The 25,917-nt window shown below is 44.3% G+C and overlaps 1 protein-coding gene across 4 annotated transcripts in view; it reads right to left on the reverse strand.

The window, feature by feature from the left end:
• Positions 1-15,158, reverse strand: part of AGO1 (argonaute RISC component 1) — a 37,967-nt gene extending 22,809 nt beyond the window's left edge. For 2 of the 4 annotated variants that reach the window (XM_046003349.1, XM_046003341.1), the window contains exons 1-8: positions 14,898-15,158; positions 9,712-10,099; positions 6,218-6,338; positions 5,606-5,787; positions 5,073-5,209; positions 4,714-4,848; positions 4,476-4,563; positions 3,672-3,819 (exon numbers count right to left, since the gene is read on the reverse strand). In XM_046003349.1, the coding sequence (XP_045859305.1) occupies positions 3,672-3,819; positions 4,476-4,563; positions 4,714-4,848; positions 5,073-5,209; positions 5,606-5,787; positions 6,218-6,338; positions 9,712-10,064 (1,164 nt within the window). In that variant the 5' untranslated portion in view covers positions 10,065-10,099; positions 14,898-15,158. Of the gene's footprint in view, positions 1-3,671; positions 3,820-4,475; positions 4,564-4,713; positions 4,849-5,072; positions 5,292-5,605; positions 5,788-6,217; positions 6,339-9,711; positions 10,100-14,897 lie in introns of those variants that run through there. The other 2 variants (XM_046003358.1, XM_046003363.1) reach the window with 2 other exon arrangements.
• Between the last annotated feature and the right edge of the window lie 10,759 nt (positions 15,159-25,917).

The raw sequence follows: 25,917 nt of genomic DNA on the forward strand, positions 1-25,917 counted from the left end.
ATTTACCAAAGGACCCAGTATAGAGCTCTTCTGAATACTAAAAAACTCAATACACACAAACTGGATTCCAAAGGTAGTAGACAGCCCTTCAAATGGTGACAAGCAGTCAGCTGCTTCCCTGCAATCCACCAGAACTGGAGATGGCTCTTAACTCTTGAGCCCCAGCCTACAGATGATCACTAAGCCCTTGGACTACAGAAATCAGTCTCTATTGGCTGACAGCGTCCTCTATTGGTTTGAGTTCCCGCCATGCATTCCGGTTTGGGGACCCAAGAGAACACAGCAGAGATCAGAAAAAAGACTTTCTAGTACAGTATAAGACTTCCATTCCCCAATATACTATATTCAAGATGCTGTGAACAGGAAGCCTTTTGGCAGAGTAGAGAGAGCCAGTAGGTTGGAAGGACTTGAGTTTGAAGTCCAGCTTTGCCATTTCTAGGTGGTATTACCTTGGGCAGGTCTCTTAACTACTCTGAGACTCTGCTTCTTTAATTTCAGTCACGGGATAAAACACTGTCTACAAGGTTGTTGTGAGGAGTTACACAAAATGAAATATATAATTTGTTCACGTAGGGCCAACACTATTTAAGTACTGGTTTTCCTCCTAATTTCCAAAGTTTATTGTGAACAATGGTAGGAAAACCAGGACAAGGTCATCTGCCCTTAAATTCCATATCCCAAAGTATATACAAATTAGTCGATTCAATTAATAAAAATCTAGAATTGTTAAAATTTAGGAGGTTGCCTTCTTAAAAGCACCTTAAAGTTGTGGCACTCTTGACAGATAATTTAAGCTACAGGATCAACATTAGGGAAAGAACTAAAGCAGGGATATGGAGAAATTGGAACCCTGTGCATTGCTTATGAGAATATGAAATGGTACAGCCACTGTGCAAACAGTATGGTATTCCTCACAAAGTTAAACACATAATAACGATATGATTCAGTAAATCTACATCTGAGTATGTACTCAAAAGAAATGAAAGCAGGGACTAGCATATCTGTACACCTATATTCACAGCAGCATTATTCATTATAGCTAAAAAAGTGAAAGCAACCTAATGTATCCATCAATGAAGGAATGGATTAAAAAATGGGGCAAATATGTACCAAAAAATATTACTTAGCCCTGAAAAGGAAAAAAAAAATTCTGACACATGATACAATTTAATGAACCTTAAAGACATTATGCTAAGTGGAATATGCCAGTCAAAAAGTCACATATTATATAATTCTATTCATATGAAATGTCCAGAACAGACAAATGCACAAAGACAGAAATAGATTAGTGATTATTAAGGGCTGATTGGTGATAGAAGTGTAAGTGACTACTGATGGGTATGGGTTTTCTTCTGGAAATGATGAAATATTTTAGAATTAGATAATAATGATGGTTATAAAATTCTAAACATACTAAAAACCACTGAACTGTACATTTTAAGAGGGTAAGTTTTATGTATACAAATTATATCTTGATAAAGTTACTCTAAACAGTGATTTTTTTTTTTTAATCCCACCTGGCTACAATTGCCTACATGATTGGACCCTGCACCTCTCTCTCTGAAATCATCCACTATACTTTTCCCCTCATATACTACACACCAGCCACTACGGCCTTCTAGCTCTTAAAAAAATCCAAGCTCCCTGATGCTTTAGAGACTTTGTACTTATTATTTACTTCCTGCCTGGAAGGATCTTCCCTCAGGTTAATGAAGGTTGTCTCTAACTCAAAATTTAGGACTCAAATATCTCCTAAAAGAGACCCTCCCTGACTATAATAACTAAAGTGGCTCTCCAAACCCCTCCTCCCTTACTTCTGTCCCCTTTATCTGTTTTATTATTCTTATACCACTTACAACTATGTCAAACTATCTTATTTATTGTCTATCTCCCCCTTCTAGAATATTTTTTTTTTTTTAAGATTTTATTTATTTATTTGACAGAGAGAGATCACCAGTAGGCAGAGAGGCAGGCAGAGAGAGAGGGAAGCAGGCTCCCTGCCGAGCAGAGAGCCCGATGTGGGACTCGATCCCAGGACCCTGAGATCATGACCCGAGCCGAAGGCAGCGGCTTAAACCACTGAGCCACCCAGGTGCCCCCCCCTTCTAGAATATTAAGCTCTATGACAGCAGAGACCTTGTCTGTCTTGTTAACCTCTACATTCCCAGCACCTAAAAGAGCAAATAACACACAGCAGGAGCTCAATTAATATTTGTTAAATAAACAAATGATAATAAGAATAAAAATATGTCATTATATAAATTATTCACCTTGGAAACTAATGTTTACACAGAAGTAATGCTAATTTGCTAAAAATCTTAGCTTGCAGAAGATATTAACTAAAGTCTATCTACTTAGCTGGGATTGTCTTTGAAGACTCCTGTTTCCACCTCAAGAGAACATACTGTCTTCATCCCACTTTCCGTGAATCAACAGCATTTTTTTTTAAAGATTTTATTTATTTATTTGAGAGAGAGATCACAAGTAAGCAGAGAGGCAGGCAGAGAGAGAGGGGGAAGCAGGCTCCCTGCTGAGCAGAGAGCCCAATGCGGGGCTCCATCCCAGGACCCTGAGACCATGACCTGAGCCAAGGGCAGAGGCTTAACCCTTTGAGCCACCCAGGTGCCCACATCAACAGCTATTAACTAAAGTCAGAGTTCTTGGGTTTTGGGATCTTATCTTCCCTCTGCCTAATTTCCTCTGGTTAGCTCTAAAATCCCAGAAGCTAATGGAAGGCTTGAGCTTTGGTCCTGGCTATTTGACTCTTGAAACAGAGTGAGATGTTTTTCTAGGTTAGTGCTCCTCCAATTTTAATGTTCATATGAATCCTCTCTGGATTTTGTTAAAAGATTTTGATTCAACAGTTCTAGGTGGAACCTGAGAGTCCACATTTCAAACAAGTCCCACTTGTTCCACATTTCAAACAAGTCCCACATTTCAAACAAGTCCCCCAAGTAGTATCTGTTGCTATTGGTCTACTGACCACACTTTGAGTAGTACTGGACTAAACAATGAAGAAGTCAGCAGTAGTTTCTCATTACGCATTTTGGCTAGTGTATACCAAATCAAATATAGCCCAATGGTTCTGCATTTGTATTCTATGATTTAAATAACATTTCTATTCTTGAACCACATGATTTCAAAGATCTGTTAAAGCATAAAGATATGATAAATCTTGGGGCTAAAACCTTTTCAAAAGGAACACATTGATGACCACAGTGGTAACAGTGAATAGGATTCACATTGCAGCTAAAAGTTATCTCTATTTTCTGGAAAATAAGGTATACTTGTATCTCTAGATCATTTAGGATCCCCAGCTCCAGGTAAGAAAAATCGAAAGTTAAGACAGGATAAGAGAAATAAAAATTAAAATGAATTCAGATAACTGAAATCTCTGTCCTGAATGAACTACTTATTTATTAAACATAAATACAGCTTCACCTTACCTGGCAGTCCTAAAAGAACATGATAGCAGGATGGGGAATAACAAAAGAAATTAGCAGGTAAGATGAGGCCTACAATTCACAAAATGACCTCATACCTCTCAGAATGTCAATTTTCCAAGCTTCTAAATGAGAATGAGAGACTACGAATGGGAGAACACACCTCTGATCATCAGTGTGCAGGTACAATGCTTGTTCTCCAACCCAGCCATTACTTGGCAGCCTCACCTCTAAGGGCAGGTAGGTATGCTTTTGTTCCTGGCCAACTTGCAGGCAGGGCAGGTGGGGATACTTGAGCTGAAGGTTATATTTCTGCTTGAAATACTGTGCCACGGTGCACTCCACAGTTTGTCCACTCTCTAGCTGCAAGGGAAACCTGTTTGGGGGAAGGGAAGGAAGTGTCAGAGCCCAGCACTTAATCCCATCTCTTTAGACTTACAACCACGGGAAGCCCGAGACTTGGCTTCATCCCTATCCAGCCTCTTTGAGCACTGCCATTCACGGGAGAACAGGCAAGACAGGGCTCTGAGAGGGAAGACAAAAGATTTGAAAGGCAAGTTCCACAATACTCAAGACCATATCTGACTCATGCATTTCTAGTTCTGACCATAAAGTCCAACACACAGCAGAGACTCATAGTCTAGCAGTCTGAGGTCAAGGAGGTGGACAGAATCAATGACAAATTCCCCAAGGTCTAGACCAGGAGCCCTGCCTTCTTTTTCAGAAGGAAGAGTAAATTGTGAAAGATCCTTTACATTTACAGAACTGAGGCAGCAGTCAGGGGAACACTCTTGTTCTATAGTAAAGGCCCAAGGAGGAAAGGTGGAGACCAAGAAGGTAAAAATGTTAAGGAGAGTATCAAGGATCTGGGAAGTTTGGAGGATGGATGCCAAACTCCCACAGCTTATCTTTGAAAACAGGGCTCATCCTCAAGGCTGTTAGGGTTTGGGGAGAGGGAGGAGAGTGAAAGAAGTTATGCTGAAATATCAGCCCTCTTCCACTAAGGTATGGCTTAGCAGCCTGTCAACTCACGTCTGATGGCTGGCAGGGCGGCGCGTAACATTACACACACGGTATTTCCTCTTCATCTGTCCACAGTGGGTCACTTCCACCTTTAGCCCTGGGATACACACACTGCTTGTCAGGGTTGGAAAAGGCTGCTCATGAGCCCAGGCTTGGCCTCTCCCCTGAATATATCCCACGGGGATTTCCTTTTAGGACTAAAGACAAAGTGGTACTGTTTCCTTTCCCCACCTGGTTGGGTCCTCACCTTTGATCTCCTTGGTGAAACGCACACGCTGAGAGTCTGTGAGGGGCTTGGGTTGCTCGTCTATGTTCCTGATGTCCAGCACCTCACACATGAACTCAATCACTGGCTGTGCCTTGTAGAAGGCAGTGGCTGAGACTGTGGGGACAGGGTGGATATAGCTCAGCTCAGGTTTGGTCTTTCAAAATAAATGGAGGCACTGCTCTTTACACCCTCTTCCTTATAGGGTATTGGGATGGGGGAGGGGTCCCAGGGCTGTAGGGATTAGACTAGGAGCATGGTTGCAGAGCTGGGAGGGATGAGGCTGGGAGTGTGGTCACTGGACTAAGGGTGCCCCTGGCTCCATAGCTCTCCCCACTCACCGTCAATGTTGAGCATCATCTTCCACATGGCAGGGCGCACAGACTGGTGAAAGCCGAACCAGACCTCGCGCCCACCCCCCAGCGGGTGGTAGTAGCCCTCAGGCGGTGAGAAGAAGGAGCGGCCCACGGGGGTGTACCTGGCAGGGACAGGCAGAGAACTGGTCCCTCGGGCACAGGCCCCCACCCTGTGAGGCATCCTGGGCACGGAGGAGCCCTGGCCTGGAAGGCAGGACACCAGGGCTTTAATTCCAGCTCTGATCCTTGACTAGTTGTATGACTGACCTTGTACAAGTCTATCTTTTCTCTGTCCTGCAGGGACAGATGGGGTGGAGGTCCAAAGATATCTATAAGGGCCAGGGCCAAGGCTTTAAATCACCTAAAAGTATATGCATACTGTTTGGTATATGGTAGGGCTTCAATGAATGTTTTATTTGAAATGCATATTGTGGGACCTTAGTAAGTGCTTATTCCCCACCTCCCCACATAGCCATTATGCCACCACTAGTTGCCCAGTTACAAACTAAACCCAGTACCTCATGGATGCCAGGTGCCTCATGGCCACATCCAGGGCTTGCACAGACTCCAAGGGAACAGGGATCTGCCCACTGACGAGGGCCTCGTGCAGCATGCGCCAGCTAACAATAGCTAGCCACTTGATGGAGACCTTGAAGATTCGATCCTTCCCTTCCCCAGGGATTGTCACCTCAAAGTCAACCTTCAGAAAAATGAAGGTGAAGGATTGCCAGTGCTTTCCACACAGTCCAATATTCCTTGCCCTGCCCCAGCTTCCGCCACCACACAGATTTCCCAAGCACTTGCTCATTAAACTAACAGGGCTAACAATGAAGATTTCAGAGGAAATCAAGACATTTAGTCTGTAGCCACCTTAGCTTAGTACTTCTATCCTTCTCAACTTAGCAGGAAGTCCTTTAGGTCTATTTTAAGTCTAATCTCAGTCTGTTTGGGACAAGGACAGACATACACTGGCTAAATAAACATCAGCATCTACCTACCCCTCACCCTAAAACACACTTTCTCATCATAAAAGATGAAAGGTATTTCTGAACCTCCAGACTCCTAATACACTTACATGAGTTGTGTACCACCCCAGACCCCTGACACATCTAGCCTGACTCCCAGCTTACCCGTTCATTGCCAATGGGCAGTGCTGTGACAGTGTAAATGTTCTTCTTTCCATCATACACGGGCTTGCGATCACCAAAGATCTGAGGCTTGAAATGCTGGACCATGTATTCCACCACCTCCCTGTGGGGGATAGGAGCAGCCTATGGAAGCTGAGAGACTACTACTTCAAGCTCTTGGAAGCAATTCGATGTTCAGGTAATGTCCACCCCCTCCTAGCAGCTACTCTAATCTCATCTACTCTGTGGTAGTGCTTCTCAAATGTTAACTTTCATATGAATCACCTGGAGATTTTATTAAAATGAGATTCTAATTCAGGGCTAGAGCAAAGTCTGAAATTCTACAGTCTTAATAAGCTATCAAGTGATGCTTCTGGTTCTCAGATCACCAAGGCTCTATAGGATCTGAAAGAGTAAGTGCATGTGCCTCCTGTGGGGGGTGGTTGGAGCAGAGAAGAAAAAGAGCTCATTCCCAGGGTCTATCTAGAATCAGGAACAGAATCCAGGCTGCTCCAATCCCCAAACTGAGACATAAAAAAGGTAGATGAGGAAAAAGTGTGAATTGAAATAGGAATAAACCATGGAAGAACCCTGTCTCTTCCATCTCTCTGAAACCTTAAGTCCCACCACACCATTATCATCTCTTTCTTGATTTTACTTCCTGTCCTCTGCCCCTAAGATCCCAGAGTGTCCATTTATCCTTCAGAATACCATTCCACCCAACTATCTGACCTCTTTACTTTCTAAACCAAAGCTCTTGAATACTATTGGATTAAAAAAAACCTCAACCTGCACTTTATAAATACTAAATACATGGTTTCAATCCTAATTAGGCTTTAGTGCTACCAAGCAATCTTTTTCATGTCCCTGATCAGTTCCATCCCTCACAGACTGTGTCAAACTTTCTCCTTTACCCTCTAACTCCAGAACCCATTTCTACCTCCAATCAAAAATCAACTCTAGGGTCGCCCGGGTGGCTCAGTGGGTTAAGCCTCTGCCTTCGGCTCAGGTCATGATCTCAGGGTTCTGGGATCGAGTCCCACATCGGGCTCTCTGCTCAGCAGGGAGCCTACTTCCTCCTCTCTCTCTGCCTGCCTCTCTGCCTACTTGTGATCTCTGCCTGTCAAATAAATTTTAAGGGGCGCCTGGGTGGCTCAGTGGGTTAAAGCCTCTGCCTTCGGCTCGGGTCATGATCCCTGGGTCCTGGGATCGAGCCCCGCATCAGGCTCTCTGCTCAGCAGGGAGCCTGCTTCCTCCTCTCTCTTGCCTGCCTCTCTGCCTACTTGTGATCTCTGTCTGTCAAATAAATAAATTTTAAGGGGCGCCTGGGTGGCTCAGTGGGTTAAAGCCTCTGCCTTCGGCTCAGGTCATAATCCCCGGGTCCTGGGATCGAGCCCCGCAAGCAGCCTGTTTCCTCCTCTCTCTCTGCCTGCCTCTCTGCCTACTTGTGATCTCTGTCTGTCAGATAAATAAATAAAATCTTTAAAAAAAAAAAAAAATTAAACCAAGATTGGGGAACCTGGCTGGCTCAGTTGGTAGAGCTGCAACTCTTGATCTCAGGGCTGTAAGTTCAAGCCCCAGGCTGGGCAAAGAACTTACTTTAAAAAATAAATAAAGGGGCGCCTGGGTGGCTCAGTGGGTTAAAGCCTCTGCCTTCGGCTCAGGTCATGATCCCAGGGTCCTGGGATCGAGCCCCACATCGGGCTCTCTGCTCCGCGGGGAGCCTGCTTCCTCCTCTCTCTCTGCCTGCCTCTCTGCCTAGTTGTGATTTCTCTCTGTCAAATAAATAAAATATTTAAAAATAAATAAATAAATAAATAAATAAAATTGGTCCAAGATATAATTTTCTACATATCAGAATTCCAAAGGTCAAAAAATCCAATACAATGGACTGGTACAGAGGGAAGACGCACTAATACTCTGATTAATGGGAGAGTATAAATTGGTACAACTTACCTTAAAAAAAAAAACACACAAAAAACTGGTAGTATCTCCAAATTTTTCAATGTATTATGCCAGCAATTCCACGCCTAGGAATTTATCCTCTAGATACACTCATATTTGAGAGCAAAAATGTATCTACATTTGATAATATTCAACAGTTTCACTTTTGTAGCAAAAGTTTAGGTTAAAGCTAAGTGTTCATCCATAGATTCATTAAATAAGTTATAATACATCCATTCAATGGAATATCTATGGAGCTATGCAAAAGACTAAGGCAGATATACATGATCTGATATATATTGTTCAGTGGAAAAAAGCAAGGTATAGAACAAGGCTTATCGGATTCTATATTGTGTGTGTGTGTGTGTGTGTGTGTGTGTGTGTGTGTGTGTGTTTTAAGATTTTATTTATTTATTTAGAATGAGAGAACACAAGCAGGGGAAGTGGCAGAGGGAGCCGGAGAAGCAGGCTCCCCACTGAGCAGGGAGACCAATGTGGGGCTCCATCCCAGGACCCTGGGAACATGACCTGAGCCAAAGACAGATACTTAACCAATGGAGCCACCCTAGCACCCCTATTTTGTGCATTTTAAAAAATGTTTTATATACACATATGCTTGCATATGCAAACAAAAATATATGGAAACATACTCAAGAATGGTAACAATGAATGCCTCTAGGGAAAAGGACTAGGGAACTAAGGACCAGGGTAACAGGAGACATTTTTCACTGCTGCTCTTTTTGTAATATTTTATTTATTTTTACATTGTGCATATGTAGTTTTCAAGTAATAATGAAATAAATTAATTCTGAAAAGAAATATTGCTTCGGGGCACCCAGATGGCTTAGTTGGAAGAGCATCAGACTCTTGTTCTCAGGGTTGTTAAGTCTGAGCTCCATGCTGGGTAGAGAGATTACTTAAAAATAAAATCTTTTAAAAAAAAAAAAAAAAAAGGAAAAGGAAGGAAGAAAGAAGTATTGCTCTTTCCAAGGCTAATTCCTCCAACTATGTGTCCTGTAATGTCTTCCTGCCTTAATAATGAGTAGGAACTCATTCTTCTCCCTTCTGCCCGGCACCTTTAACTAGCTTCTTCTCCTACTTATCTAGGTCTCCTTCTTAAAAACTTTCAATTCATTCATTAATTTTAACAAATACTGCAATGCACAATGCACTGTACTTGACTCCTATAAATCCTCTCTAACCAACACAGTCTCTCTCTCTCCCCATGCTTCACTTTCAAGCTATTTAATAAAGGCTATTTGCTCTCACTGTCCTTACCACATTACCTTCTACTTATTCGTCAATTCGCTGTAGTTAGAATACTAACTAGCCCAACTACTCTGCTGAAATTGCTTTGCAAAAGGCACCAATATCTCTTAATAGCCAAATTCAACGATATTTGTCAGTTTTTACCTTACCTGGAATCTCCTCCTCCAAAACTTCTTTGAATCTGGTGATACCACCCTCTACCAGTTTTCTGGATAGTCTCTGAGGATTCTGAGACTCAGGACAGTAAAGACCCCTGGATTTGGCAGTTTATGTGCTTCACTTACCGGTTGACTCTGCGAGGACACTTATCCGGCTTGATATCCACCTCGTAGTGGTAGACGTCAATCTTAGGGATGTCCACCTCAAAGTAATTGGCCAGGAGCTTGATTGGTTTCCCCACAGTGCCAATGCCAGGTCGGCGAGGTGCCTGGAACACCTGCTGCAGGGGGGGCAGGTAGGCGCCCGCAGCTACAAGATAAAGAAGCTGGTGAGGGTAGAGTCTAGCAATTTCCTTATCATTCTGATCAAAGAAGGCACAAGGCCTCCCAGAACCTAACGGGGGAGTATAAGGGAAGCCTCCTTCCTGCCTACCCAACCCAACTGAGGGGTTCCACAGACTCAGACAACCCACGTTCATTTTTTTCAAACCTCTCTCCAGTTAGGAAAATTATCCTAAAAAAAAAAAAAAAAAAAAAGGAAAATTATCCTTCTTGTCTCCCTTCAATTCATCAAATGAATACTTAGTATGTTTCTGTTACATGTTAAGCAGAGGAGCTAAATCTGGCTCCCAATAATAAAACTTTCTTTCATGTACTAGATTAGGACACCTGCCTCCACCAGGTATCTAACAGACCAAGAATGCTTCTCTTCTCTGCCAGCCAGATGCTCACTTCACTTATCACCATCCTGAACATGAAATAGCAACATCGTAATGCTCCTCTGCAATGTAAGCAGGAGGAAGATCCAAAGAAGGTCAGGCTAGGGGGATGTAAGGGAGACAAAGTTTTAGAACGGATTAAGGCAACTGTATGGCTGAGGTTGGAGAGACATAAAAGTTGAAAAGGCTAAAAAAAATACAGTTTGGAGACAAAAGAAAGAGAGGGGCTGAAACAGGAAGCTGACAAAGAGGCCACAACCGGAAATCACAGCAGAAAGAGGCTTGATCCAGGAAAGAGGGAAGGCTGGAGTTAAGGCCTGGGAAACATATAGGTTAGAGATGGGAGCTTGAGCAAGAAGCAAGGCTGCAACTGGAGAGACAAAGAAGAAAAAGTTCAAAAGAAGAAAAAGCTAAGGAATGAAGACAGGCAGAACACAGGAGACTGGGCCAAGAATATAGGCTAGTGTACAGGACTTGGGAAGGAGACAGCCATTAACATGCTGGAGAAGAATGAGATACTGGCTCTGAGGAGGAGAATAAGGTGCTTTGCACAGGCACAGCTCCTGCCACACAGAGAGTCCAGACAGTTAACAGAAGGGATCAGTTTCAAGATAGAGCAGGCCCCTGGGAAAGGGCTAGGGCAGGGCCAGCTTCCACTACTTTCTCCTCTCTTGCCACCAGCTAGATTGCTGCCCCTAGTTTTATTTTCTAGCTTGAGGGGAAAGGGAGGAAAAAGGGACACTGCCTAAGAGAAGCCTTTGTCCATAGCTACTATCGTCATTTCCACTAGAGGACCAGCCCAGGTGGGAGAGACGGATAAACCAGTCCAGAACCTCCCATCACATAGCTCTGCTTTCACAGTCTGCCAGGCAGGGGGGATGTGGCATATCCTCAGCTGGGGGGTCAGGAAGAGGTCAGGACCATTCACGGGAGGGGCAAGCTTCCCAGAGCTAAGCTGCTATGTCTCCTTCTAACCACCTGTCAAGCCCAGCCCCACTCTGCAGACAGGGAAATGCAGACAGAAAGGGAGGCTCAGCCTGGGGGTAAAGGGCCATCAAGGACCAAGCTACATAGGGAAGTGAAAGCCTAACTACTAGCACCTGGGTGCCTACCCCAGAAAGAGCTGGACAAAAATTACACATAAGCAATAGATATATGCAAACACATAGTAAGACACATTCCTGTCATACACACCCAAACACACACTTAGACCTAGATAGTTTACCTTTATATATACATACCCCTCACCGCCCTAGATGGTGAGTTCTTCAAGAGCAGGGACTGTATCTTGCCTCCTAGCATACAGGAGGTGTCCAACATACAGATATTAAATGAATAAACAGACAGATCCACAGATATATCACAAATAACACACATGCATACACAACACCTGCAAACTGCTAAAAAACAATTATATACCCTGCACAAAATAAACATCCTGGTGGATATAAGAAATACCCTTCCCTTCCCCAAGTTTTTACATTCCATTCACCTCTGTAGCCTTCCAGGCTGAATAATCATTCGGATTCTTGGGAAAAAAGACATCCAGAGCTGGGGGCTGGGTGGAAATGATGGGGGATGGGACACTCTAATCTCAAAGGCTTCTCTTCCCCAGACATAGGACTACACATCAAATTCAGCCTTAGGCACCTTCCACTCCAAGGAGGCTTTGGGAAAACAGGAGAACCCCCTCTTCCCCCTTCATCCCCAAACTAGGGAAGGCAAAAGGGAGAACCTCTCTCCCATCCCATCCCCCTGCAAGCCTTAGAGCTGTACAGAGTCCCCCACCCCACCCCACCCTGCCCCCAGTTTTTAGTCTGAGAAAGGGAGACACTTCCCTTCAAACCCAGACAGGGACAGACGGCCACTTTGTGATGCAGATGAGGGCCCCTGCACAGAGGACAAAGCTTGGGCCTTGGGGGAAAAGGGGCGGGGCCCTTCCTTGCAGACAAAAGCAAGGAGGGAGGGGCCATGAAAAGGACACTCCCCCTCCCCCCATCCCCAACCCGCGCTGAGAAGGAAAAGTAACCAAGCTGAAATGCCCGGCTCAGGGATTCCTTCCCTGTAGTTTTGAGGCCCACATACCTCCCTGAGAGCCAGACTGCCTATTCGAAACACAAACTCAAGGCTGCGTTAGCTGTCCAGTAAGCAAAGACTAAGAAGCCAACCTCTCCTAAAAGAAATTTATCCACACTTAAGTATATACAAACTACTAAATATCCATACACGTGCTTAACCATTTATGTTCACAACGGAATGTGATTCACTTCATTTACTAAATGTGTACTTTGTGTCAGGGCCTAGACACTCACTGTTTCCACAGATAAATTAGATATTACCTCTACCCTCCTGAAGCTCCCAATTCAGTATATGTGCTTAGAACACACCTGAGCACAGAAAGCACATCAGGACATAGTCCAGTGAAGTGAGCACCAGTACCTTTAGTTTTGTGTACTGTGTCCTCCAACTTCCAAGAAAACACTTCTGGTCTAGGAAGGAGGCAGTTATGGGGTCCCTCCATTCACAGCTTCCAGACTGAATTCCAACTACCCCTTCTGATGAGGTAAAGCCGGTCCCACTAGGCTACAGCTGACTCCAGATACCAGGCTCTAGTCACCTTCCCTAGAAGATTATATCTTGTAATAAGAAAAAAAAGTAAATTTTTTCATCACTCCAGAGCCTACTAGGAATTCATCAAAATGAAATCATTAGCAGTGTAGTATGGGTGCCAGCTCCCAGCAATCCATCTGGACCTCTGTGACCTACTCCTACTCTATCTAGTACACAAGTTGCTCAAATAGTCTCCAGCCTAGAAAATCAGGAGAATTCCTAGAATGGAGAAAGAATCCCAAGGGAAGGAGAAACGATTTTCTGAAGTCAGATGCTCCCCGCATTCTTCATGAAGACCTACACAGCCTTTACGAGGTCATTTTTGTTTGGGGAAAATTAGTCACTAAGTACTTATAGATCACTAAATGGATGAGCTGAGTAAATTGGTAGGAGCAATCTTCTTGGGGGGAGGGGGAGTGTAAGATCAGGCATAAAGAGATAATGATTCTTCACCAGCAATGAAATTCATGTATCAAATGAAATGAAATTCTTTTCGTGAATAGAAATCCTATTTCCACCCCTAGAGCAAATGGAAGGAGGTAGTGGGACAAGACCTAAAGGATTCCCAGGTTCAGAATGCTCCTCCAATCAAAGGGTAAAGAGATCTAGGACACAGAAGGTACCACCATTCCACAGCCCATCCTGGAGACTCTGGTCTTGAGGTAGCCCTACCCCAGTCTCTCTGTTCTCATCTCCTTTCACCCTGATTGCCTGTGAATAAGAAGTTAAGGCTATCACCTGGAACTCACCAGGATGAAAGCTATGAACTCCCCCTCCCCCAAACAACTTATTTGTGACAAAGGCTAACTTGGCAACCTTGGGTCTAATAACATGGCCCTGACAGTTTCTGGGGAACAAAGAGAAGAGGAAGAAAAGATATCCGGGGGGGGGACAGAAGCCACAAAAAATATTAAAGAATAGAAAGAGAGTAGGCCGTCACCTGAAGAGACATTTCAATGGAAAAATCATCATCTTTGGATTAAAAGGTCCCATCTCTACCAAGTATTGGACCAGAAACGAGGAAACCAGGCAGACAACCCCTTCCAGGTAAATCTGGTCCTGGCCTTGCTCCTTCAGTAACCAACACCCTTTCTAAGTTCTCTCTTCAGGGGGAGAACATTGCCTTGGTTCCAGTCTTTCCTCATCCCAGAGGCATACGGCGGCACTTTGGCAGTTTCTCTCAACCCGATCTTGGCAAATTTTGACTGAGGGTTTCCAGGATCAAGTGTAACAGCCCCAAAGATGGGGAAGGGGACCATTTCTATTTGCACTCTGCCAACTTAACGTTTGAGAGAACGCGCCCCATCAGCGGGCTCCTTTTCCAAGACAAATCGGGCGGGATGGGGGAGGGTGGGGGGGATTCGGGCAGCCACGCCCCCACCACTTCGGGCTGCCCCTTCCAGCTGCCACCTCCGCGCATGCTCCGGCGCCTCCGCTCCAGCTCCCCAGACTCACCGGGGGGAATCCCAGGACTGGATCCCCACCCACCGCCCCCTGACCCTCGCCCCCGCGTCAGGCCCGGCTGGGGCGGAGCTCACAGCCCAGCTCTGGCGCCTTCTCCCAAGAGACACTAGCCCAGCCCAGCCCCCGCCCCCCGGCATGCAGCAGCACTGGGCCCATCTGTGTCGACCCCCTCCTCTCCTGGACACCTGGAGCCCGCCCCCTGCCACCTGCCGGGCCTCTCCCTAGGCCTCCCGGGATCTCCGGGAGTCCTTACGTGCGTTCAGGCCCTTTTCCCAGATTACTTCCCACCTCCAGGAGTGCATACAGCCTCCTTTGATAAACAGCCCCCGTCTTAGGGCTTCCTTCACAAGGTTTCCCCCGGAACTGCATACAGCCCCCCCCTTCAACCTGGGCCCCCCATCCCATAAGAGCCCCTCTCCTCACTCAGGAAGCCTTTCCTCACTCGGAAATCCTGTTCTTCACGCGGGAGTCCCCCGGTCCTTGGAGCACGCACCGTCCCCCACTCCCGGGGGCCCTTACCTGCTCCCGAGGGTCCCGCTTCCATCCCATATACCCGTGCGGAGGTCAGGCGGCCCGGAGACTGTGGAGTCCAGAGTGAGGGGCCTAGGTACCCCGCACTCTAGCTGCACGGGCTTCCGGGCCGGGCTCGGCACCCCCCCCCAAGCCCGGCCGCTCGCGCCGCTGCCCCCGCAGCCTCCGTTGCCGCCGCCGCCGCCGCCGCGGAGCCTGCAGCAGCTCCCCCTGCGAGCGCCCGGCCAGTTGCCAGTGCGCAGGCGCGACCGCCAGGCCCAGGGGGCGGACGGGAACGAGTCAAGCGGGGCGCTCCGACGGCAACAAAGGCCAATGGAGAGGGGCGGGAGCACCGGGGACCTGAGGCAGCGGCCCCTGGCGGTCACCCGTCGCCATGCAGCCCGGCGGGAGGGCTCCGGTAAAGGCGCCGCGGAACCGCGCAGCAGCGTAAGTGGGGTGGGGCGGTGGGGGGAGGGGGTCTGCCCCCACCGCCCCCCCTCACCCCCGGCAGCAGCTTCCGGCCGTGTGTCTTTCCCCCAAACAGGTCCCTCCAAACCTACATACAGCCTTCCCCCTTTGCACAGCCAAACGCATATTTCAAGAACCCCACCTCATTCCCAGGCCCCCACAAACATACTCAGAGCGCCCCATCACCCAGGGGCCCTGCCTCCCACCTCTCCTCCCAATCACCCTCATCCTTCAAGCTTCGGCTGCAAAGCGCCTGCCTCCGCGAAGCCTTTCTCCGTCCCTAGTCACTGAACTCACTGACGCCACCCTCTCTTCCAGGCCGAGTGCTGGGCGCTGGGACCACACACGAAAGAGACCCTGCCTACCCTGTAAGATGTCACAGTCTCAACTTAAGTGCGACTACAGAGTTCTATCTTGCGGGATCTGGGAAGCACCTGCCTACACTTTTTCATCCAGAACTCACTCCTGAACGCGGTCAATCTGCTTCTGTCCTCACCAAGTCACTTAAAATACTTTTTGTCTCAAAATTCAAAGGATAATTTTCTATTCTTATTTCTCCGCAGCATTTGGCACTGACCTCTCCTTCCTTTTTGAGGCTTACTTGGCTTCAGAATTTTCTAAACTCTCCTATTGCCTAATCTTTTTCAGTCTTCTTCAAGGGTCCCATGTTGCTTTTTTGCCCCAGTAAGGAACAGTGTTCACTGTGGTTTTAAATCCAGCTCTCTTATTCCACCTTCTACTTTTTCCTCGAAGGTCTCATCCATTCTTATGGCCCAACCATCCCTCCAAATCTCTATCTCCAGTCGCGTCTTAAACTCATATTTCCAAGTGTATGCTGGACAGCTCCACCTGGATCTCCAGGACTTCAAATTTGGAGTCCAAAATCAATCTTTCCCCCACAAATGTGCTTGTTCTATGCCTCCTTTCTCTGCAAATGGATACAGTTTCCAGAAATGAGATTCTCTCCCTTGCTTCTTGCCCCCATTCAGCACTTCACCAAGTCCTGACATGTTTACCCCCTGACTTGCTCCCACATGACCCCCCCACCATTCTGCAGGCTCCTTGTGTTAATGCAGATCCTTGGTGCTGGTGCACACCTTGCCAAAAGTAACACAGCCACTTACTTGCTAGTCTCACAGTTTCTGGGAATATTTCTCTCATACAGTTTGCTGCAGATGAGAGGTGGTAAGAGACTCAGCTCAAACATCACTTCCCCATATATCCATGTGTGTTCCACCACATGTATTTTTTGATGCCTACTTTATACTAGATGCTGTGCAGAGGACTAGGAACTTAAGAGAAAGATCATACCCAGTCCCTACCCATAAGGATACTAATTTCTGACACCATAGTGTACTTTGCTTCTCTCTAGCAGAGGTTCTCAAATAGCAAGCATAATAATCACCTGGAGAGCTTGTTAATACCTTTTTTTTTTTAAGATTTTATTTATTTATTTGACAGACAGAGATCACAAGTAGGCAGAGAGGCAGGCAGAGAGAGAGAGAGGAGGAGGAAGCTCCCTGCGGAGCAGAGAGCCCAATGTGGGGCTCAATCCCAGGACCCTGGGACCATGACCAGAGCAGAAGGCAGAGGCTTTAACCCACTGAGCCACCCAGGCACCCCTGGAGAGCTTGTTAAAACAGACTGCTGAGCTCTGCCTCCAGAGCTTGTGATTCAATAGGTCTTGGGTAGAACCCAAGACTGTTCATTTTTTTCTTTTTTTTTTTTTCCTTCAGGGTGCGTTGCTTTTTTTTTTTAAAGATTTTATTTATTTATTTGACAGAGATCACAGGTAGGGAGAGAGGCAGGCAGAGAGAGAGAGAGAGGAGGAAGCAGGCTCCCTGCCAAGCAGAGAGCCCGATGCAGGGCTCGATCCCAGGACCCTGGGATCATGACCTGAGAGAAAGGCAGAGGCTTTAACCCACTGAGCCACCCAGGCGCCCCCAGGGTGCGTTTCTAATAAGTTGCTCGATGAGGCTGATGCTGCTGATCTAGGGACCACACTTTGAGAACTAATGCTCTACAGCATAAAGTTAAGAACAAAGACTCCAGGGGGCCCTAGGTGACTCAGTCATTAAGCGTATGCCTTTCAGGGGATCAATGCGGGGATCAAGCCCTGCATCGGGCTCTCTGCTCTACAGGAAGCCTGCTTCTCCCCCTCTCACTTCCCTGCTTGTGTTCCCTCTCTCTCTGTGTCTCTCTCTGTCAAATAAATAAAGTCTTAAAAAAAGAAAGAAAGAGAAGAGAAAAGAAAAGAAAAAGACTCCAGAGCAAGCCTGTTTTGGCTTTAATCCTGGTGCTGCCATTTACTAGCTGCGTAACATGAGGCAAATTATTTTATTTATTTTAAGATTTTATTTATTTGACAGAGAAAGAAATCACAAGTAGGCAGAGAGAGGGGGAAGCAGGCTCCCCACTGAGGAGAGAGCGGGGCTCTATCCCAGATCCCAAGATCATGACCTGAGCCAAAAGGGGTGCTTAATTCACTGAGCCACCCAGGGGCCCCAGGGCAAATTACTTACTTTCTCTGTATCTCAATTTCCTCCTCCCCCATTTTAAGAGATAGAAATAGCCTACCTCATATTAACAGGTCTGCTGTTAATATACACAAAGACCTTAGAACAATACCTAGAAGAATGTAGACGAAGTATTAGTCACTGTTGTAATCATTATCTACCTCTTGTACAATATTCTAAGTTCCTGAAGAAAAGGGACCAAATCAGATGCATCTCTGCCCCCCTTTAGTGCCTGGCACAAGCTGTGCCTACAATGATCAGTAAATATGGATTGATCTGAATCAAAGAGATGGCATCAAAACATCCTCAGAAATAGGACCTCTGCCTCAGCATAACCAAGCATTCCATTAGAAAAGTTGGAATCCCCATTCTAAATTCCAAGTCTCACACTTAACTTTGTGAAAAGGCTTTAGTCACTATTCTGACTCATCTCCAAAGTGGCTAATGGAGTCAAGCCTGGCCCTGGCAGACCATCTCCATCACCCAGGATTTCACTCTAGGCTAGGCAAAGAGGTACAGTTTAAGGGAAATCCTCATAGCATTTTTTTTAAAGATTTTATTTATTTATTTGACAGAGAGAGAGATCACAAGTAGGCAGAGAGGCAGGCAGAGAGAGAGTGGGAAGCAGGCTCCCTGCCGAGCAGAGAACCCGATGCGGGGCTCGATCCCAGGACCCTGGGATCTCGACCCGAGCCGAAAGCAGAGGCTTAATCCACTGAGCCACCCAGGCGCCCCATCCTCATAGCATTTTGTTTTTGGTTTGGTTTTTTTTTTTAATTCTAGGGCTTAGGCCTTTTTAAAAGATTTTATTTATTTGACAGAGAGAGAGACAGTGAGAGAGGGAACACAAGCAGATGGAGTGGGAGAGGGAGAAGCAGGCTTCTTGCCTAGCAGGGAGCCCCATGTGGGGCTTGATCCCAGGATCCTTAAGGCAGACGCTTAAGGACCAAACCACCCAGGCACCAACATGTTGGTTATTTTTATGCAGGCAAACTTCTTCCAGTAACTCCTGATGTACTTTTCCTAGAAAGCTACTGGGTCCTTGGCTATTTGTAGTTCAATCCTTGCATCTCAGTCCACTGCTAACTCACACTCAAAGGCCTCTGTTGTGTGGGCCAGAGCCCAGATCTTTCCACTTATATACCTTCTCTATAGCCAGAGTTTCCTGGCCATAGATCAAGAATGGCCTGCGAAAAAGATTGCATCTCCATCTATATTTTCCTCTTTTTATATTTAAAATACAGTCTGGGAACAATGAGATCAAATTCCATCTATATTTTCCTTTTTTTTATATTTAAAATAGTCTGAGAACAATGAAATCAAGGTATTATAATAGAAATAAAACAAATCATGGGGCGCCTGGATGGCTCAGTGGGTTAAAGCCTCTGCCTTCAGCTTGGTCACGATCCCAGGGTCCTGGGATCAAGCCCTGCATCAGGCTCTCTGCTCAGCAGAGAGCCTGCTTCCCTTCCTCTCTCTCTGCCTGCCTCTCTGCCTATTTGTGACCTCTGTCTGTCAAATAAATTTTTTTAAAAATCTTAAAAAAAATAAAAGAAAAGAAAATAAATCATATATCCTAATATCAGGAAAAAAATCACCAACAGCTCTCGCATGTACCATCTCTTTTTATCTATAATAAATATATTTCTCATATATTTCAGGAGATAATTTTAAAAATCAGAAATCATGAACAGTAGAATAAATGTCAACTCGTACTTTGAAAAGACTTATGCAATTTGAAATATGTAGACTTTTTAACAATCACTTTTTTTAAAAAATATTTAGTTGAAACAGTCTGCATATTTGAGCAGGGGGAGGGAGAGAGGGAGAGAGAATCTCAAGCAGATTCCACACAGAGCTTGAAGCCAGAGGTGGAACTCTCGCTCAGGACCTTGAGATTGTGACCAGAGTGGAAATCAAGAGTCCAACACCTAACAGACTGAGCCCTGCCAGAGGTACCCCAAGAATTACTCTTTTTAAATTGGGATATAATTGACAGATAATAAGCTGTACCCATATAAAGTGTACGATATAAAGTGTACGATTTAATCAATTCTAACTTAAACCACCACCTAAGAAACCACCACCACAATCGGGACATTGAACATATCTTCCACTCCCAAATTTCAAAAGTTATCTCAAGGAATAAATAAAAGGTGATTTTTTACATAACTACAGACTAAAGAATTTGAAACCCGAAGTAAAATTTAAAATTACATACATACTTTTTCTTCAAAAAATGAAAAACAAGGATCAAAAACAAGAATTGAGCAACAATTACAGAAGACACTGAGGAAGTTATCAAAAATGACCGAAGAACATCTGGCCCCAAAGATTCACTGTTTAATACTTCCAATCATTCCTGAGGTGCCTGGTTGGCTCAGTTTGTGGAACATGCAACTCTTGATCTGGGGGGTTGTGGGTTCAAGCCCCATATTGGGTATAGAGATTACTAAAAATTAAATCTTAAAAAAAAAAATACTTTCAACCATTCTTGAAAGAAGTAATTTCTGTTCCATTTATATGAATGGTTCTAAGACATAAGAGGAAGAGGAATTTTCCTAATTTGTGCACAGTTGCACATAAAGATCATCGCTTATCAGATGATATTATAAAAAGAGATCTCAAGAATATTGAGGACGCAAAAATCACAAGTCAAATACTGGCATATAGAATTCTGTAAGAGATTAAAATAATGATAATAATAACATCTAATATTATTGTTTTGGGTTTTTTTAAAGATTTTGTTTATTTATCTGAGAGAGAGAGAGAGAGACAGTGAGGGAGGGAATACAAGCAGGGGGAGTGGGTGAAGGAGAAACAGGCTTCCTGCAGAACAAGGAGCCTGATGCAAGGCTAGATCCTAGGACCCTGGGATCATGACCCGAGCTGAAGGCGGATGCTTAACGACTGAGACACCCAGGCGCCCCTATTTTATTTTAAAATAAACTCTATGCCTAACATAAGGCTTGAACTTAAAACCCTGAGATCAAGAGTCACATGCTCTACCAACTGAGCCAGCCATGTGCCCCAATAATAGCTAACATTATTAAATATTTACTTAATATTAAGGGCCAGGAACGATTCCAACTGTTTACATACGTTAACTCACATATTCCTCACAAAAATCTTGGTGTGTCATAAAAGAGATAGGTTGGTTTGGACTGAGAAGCAATAGGTAAATAACCAGTAAATAGGTAAATAACCAGCAATAGGTAAATAACTGCACAGGCAGTTATTATTATTAAAAATGGAGGTGGCTCCGTCAATTAAGCATCAGATTCTTGATTTCGGCTTGGGTCATATCTCAGGGTCCTGAGACAGAGCCCCAGGTCAAGCTCCACACTGAGCATGGAGCCTGCTTAAGATTCTCTCTCTCTCTAGGGGCGCCTGGGTGGCTCAGTGGATTGGGCCGCTGCCTTTGGCTCAGGTCATGATCTCAGGGTCCTGGGATTGAGCCCCGCATCGGGCTCTCTGCTCCACAGGGAGCCTGCTTCCTCCTCTCTCTCTGCCTGCCTCTCTGCCTACTTGTGATCTCTCTCTCTGTCAAATAAATAAATAAAATCTTTAAAAAAAAAAAAAGATTCTCTCTCTCTCACTCTGCCCCTCCCCCTACTCATGAACATATTCTCTCTCAAAAATCTAAATAAATAAATAAATGATGGAGACATAGATAAGTAATTTGCCTAAAAATCACACAACTTGTAACTAGCAGAGGCAGAACTTGAACTCAGGCTGGAGGGTTCCAGGGTCAACACTCTTAATCACACTATATGACATTATTAAAAGAAAAGCATAACACAAACATAAGGGTAATTCAGTGATGGTTCAAAAATAAATACCTTAATATGCCATGAAGGTAGTTAAAATAAAAACAAACATGATAACAGTAATAGATAAAAATATTTTATAAATTTTAGGGGCCCCTGGGTGGCTCAGTGGGTTAAAGCCTCTGCCTTCGGCTCAGGTCGTGATCCCAGGGTCCTGGGGTCGAGCCCCGCATCAGGCTCTCTGCTCAGCGGGGAGCCTGCTTCCTCCTCTCTCTCTGCCTGCCTTTCTGCCTACTTGTGATCTCTGTCTGTCAAATAAATAAAATCTTTAAAAAATATATTTTACAAATTTTAATACCCATTCTTAAGAAAATAATTAAAATCACTCATCCTTAACAAGATAATACTTTTAGCTAGTGGGGAAGCAGTAGATATTTTTCTTTTAAAACAAGAATAAATAAGGTCACTATATACCACTAATCCTATTTCATTTCTTTTATTTAGAAGGGAGGAAGAGGAAAGGGAGAGGAAGAGAATTTTAAGCAGATTCCATGCCTACCACCCAGCCCAATGCAGGGGTTTATCTCACAACCCTAAGATCATGACCTGAACCAAAATCAAGAAGTCTGACATTTAACTGACTGACCCATCCAAGCTCCTCTCACTTACACTATTTTAATACTGGTTTAGATATTCTAGCCAGGAAAAGAGAGAGGAGGGGCACAGGTGGTGGAGAAAGAAATATAAACTTTGTATAACTGAGATACATAAGATAAACTAAGTATATAAGAATATATCTTTATTATAGTTGATGCAATTATATAAGAAAATATAAAATTTTACTAAAACTAGTAAGGCTACATTCAAGAAAATAAGCAAAAATCTGTAGCATTCACTGCTCACACAAGTAATAACAATTAGAAAATATAATGATAAAATAACCAATTCAGGGGACGCCTGAGTAGCTCAGGTAAGCATCTGCCTTTGGGTCAGGTCCTAGGATAGAGTCCCACGTCAGGCTCCCTGCCCAGCAGGGAGTCTGCTTCTCCCTCTTCCTCTGCCTTTCCTCCCTGCTCATGCTCTCTCTCTTCCTCTCTCTCAAATAAATAAAAATTTTTTTTAAACTTAGAAATAAATTTAATATATATGTGACCGAGAAACTCTGTAAGAATCAATAAAGAGACATTTAAAAGCCTAAGTAGAGAGAGGCCAAGCTCCTGAATGGAAAAAAAACAAATAATGTAATAATTTTTTTGGATCCTTGCTACTCCAGTCTCAAGTTCTGAGGACTAGAATCAGGTATCCCCACCCATCCCCATGTATTGTACTCCAGAAATACAAAGAGTTACGGATAGATTCTGCTAGTTGCTACCCCTAAGAAGAGATAAATATATAGGATCAATGCTACCAAATAGAAATATCATGTGAGCTACATATATAATTTTAGATTTTCTACTAACCACATTATAGAAAACAAAAGGAAGCAGGTGAAATCAATTTTAAAACTACATATTATTTAATCCAAAAATATTATTTTAACATGTCATCCATATAAAAATTACTAATATTTTACATTCCTTTTTTATGTAAGCCTGAAATCTGGTGTGTATTTTACAGTTGTAGTACATCTCAATTCAGACTAGCAACATCTCAAGTGTTTGATACTTGTGGCTAGTGGCTAGTATATTGGACAACACAGATGATCATTTCAGTGCAATTCTGACTATAATGACAGAGGCAACATGAGTGTCATAGGAACTAAGAAGACATATATCTAATGCAGTCTGGAATAATCAGGGTAGGTTTTCTAGAAGAGGTACCTACTTAAATAGGCCTGGGAGGGTGAGGAGGAATTAGCCAGGCAAAGGAAGGATGAGAGGAAACACACTAAGCATCATTAGCAGAGAGCATGCAGGTGAGAAACAGCACACATTCCAGGAACACTCGGTAGTAATATTCCAGCATAAAGATGGAAGCAAGAACAGTGAGAAGAACCTAGAGAAGTATACTATGCTCAAATCTGCCCACTCTCTCCCCAGTCCAAGGCAGGGTAGGGGGAGCAGGGGGAGGGACAGAAGGAGCTGTCCCTGGTTCTGACACCCAAGGCATTCTCACAATGTATTTCCACCCAGATTCATAGTTCATTTTCTCCCAGGCTGGAGAGGAACTAACCCAGATGGGTCCCCAAAACCTAAACCTGACCTAGCAGAATACGAGATCCCTTTGGACAGGCTAGCCCTGAGTGGGCTGGAGAATCTTAGGAACATCCAAGTCTGGGAAGAGAATTCTAGGATATTGAAGTCAGGTATGACCAAGAAAGGTGTCCTCTTTGATATAAAAGTAGATATAGGGGTGCCTGGGTGGCTCAGGGGGTTAAGCCTCTGCCTTCGGCTCAGGTCGTGATCTCAGGGTCCTGGGATCGAGCCCCGCATCAGGCTCTCTGCTCAGCAGGGAGCCTGCTATCCTCTCTCTCTCTCTCTCTGCCTACTTGTGATCTCTCTGTCAAATAAATAAAATCCATCTTAAAAAAAAAAAAGTAGATATAGATTTACCACAACAGATGAACCCCAAAGATGGTAGTCAGCCTGTGGTGTCCTATCTTTATCTCTTAGAAAATGTAAACTAACAATTCGACTTTCAACCCAGAATGTATCTGGGTGGGTGTTACCATACTGTTGATTACTGGTAAGATTAGGGGCAGAATTAATTCCTACTATCTTCCTTCACCTCCATTAATCCATAAAGGGGCTCAATGGAAAAATATTTAAAGGGGCGCCTGGGTGGCTCAGTGGGTTAAAGCCTCTACCTTCAGCTCAGGTCATGATCTCAGGGTCCTGGGATCGAGCCCCACATTGGGCTCTCTGCTCAGTGGGGAGCCTGCTTCCTCCTCTTTCTCTGCCTGCCTCTCTGCCTACTTGTGATCTCTGTCTGTCGAATAAATAAATAAAATCTTAAAAAAAAGAAAAATATTTAAAATAAATAAGTCCTCAGTATATCAATGGCCAAGGAAAAGGATAGTCTGTACAAGTAGGACTATATAATTATCACTCATTCAAAAGAAAGCCAACATAGAATAATAATTATATACCCATTAATTTTTTAAAATCTTATTACCTACTTAATGATAAAGATATTGTGATGGAACTGGTACAGTGCCATTTTATACCAGTACGATCCTATGAAAAGCAATTTGGCAATAATTTCAAACCATTAAATACTTCTACAGTGTTTTAGTTAAAAATATTCCCACAAAACAAAGTGTATCAAATAGTTTTAAAGGAGAGTTCTGCCAAACATTCAAGGAATAACAGATCATTTGAGTCTTATACAAACTTTTCCAGAGAAGAAAAAAATGGAATACTCCTCAAGTTAGTATAAACTTGATATCAAAACCAACAAAGGCTATACAGGAAAGGAATTATTACAAGGTAGTCTCAGTCAAGGATATAAAATTTAAAAAAAAAAAGAGGGGAAACCAGATCTATATCCATATATGTATCTCATGACCAAACTATACCTATCCCAAGAATGCAAGATGATTTAACAATAGAAAATCTGCAAATGTTGCATTAAAGAAGAAAGCCGATTATGACCAGCTTACAGATGCAGAGAAAAATCACCTAATGGGACACCTGGCTGGCTCACTGGGTGGAGCATGTGACACTTGATCTTGGGGCTGTGAGTTTGAGCACCACATTTGATGTAGAGACTACTTAAAATTTAAAAAAAAAAATCTTTTTTTTAAGATTTTAAGATTTTTTTAAGATTTTTTTTAAAGATTTTATTTATTTGACAGAGAGATCACAAGTAAGCAGAGAGGCAGGATGGGGTGGGGGGAAGCAGGCTCCCCACTGAACAGAGAGCCCAATGCGGGGCTCGATCCCCGGACCTGAGATCATGCCCTGAGCTGAACGCAGAGGCCCAACCCACTTAGCCACCCAGGTGCCCCCAAAAAAAGAAATCTTAAAAAAGGTGTGCTTGGCTCAGTAGGTTATGTAACCAACTCTTTTTTTTTTTTTTTTAAAGATTCATTTATTTGACAGATAGAGACCACAAGCAGGCAGAGAGAGAGAGAGAGAGAGAGAGAGAGAGAGAGAGGAGGAAGCAGGCTTCCCGCCAAGCAGAGAGCCCGATGCGGGGCTCGATCCCAGGACCCTGAGATCATGACCTGAGCTGAAGGCAGAGGCTTTAACCCGCTGAGCCACCCAGGCGCCCCTGTAACCAACTCTTGATTTAAGCTCGGGTCATGATCTCAGGGTTGTGAGATCAAACCCA

Source organism: Meles meles, chromosome 1 (genome assembly GCF_922984935.1).
Source record: "Meles meles chromosome 1, mMelMel3.1 paternal haplotype, whole genome shotgun sequence".
Lineage (NCBI taxonomy): Eukaryota > Metazoa > Chordata > Mammalia > Carnivora > Mustelidae > Meles > Meles meles.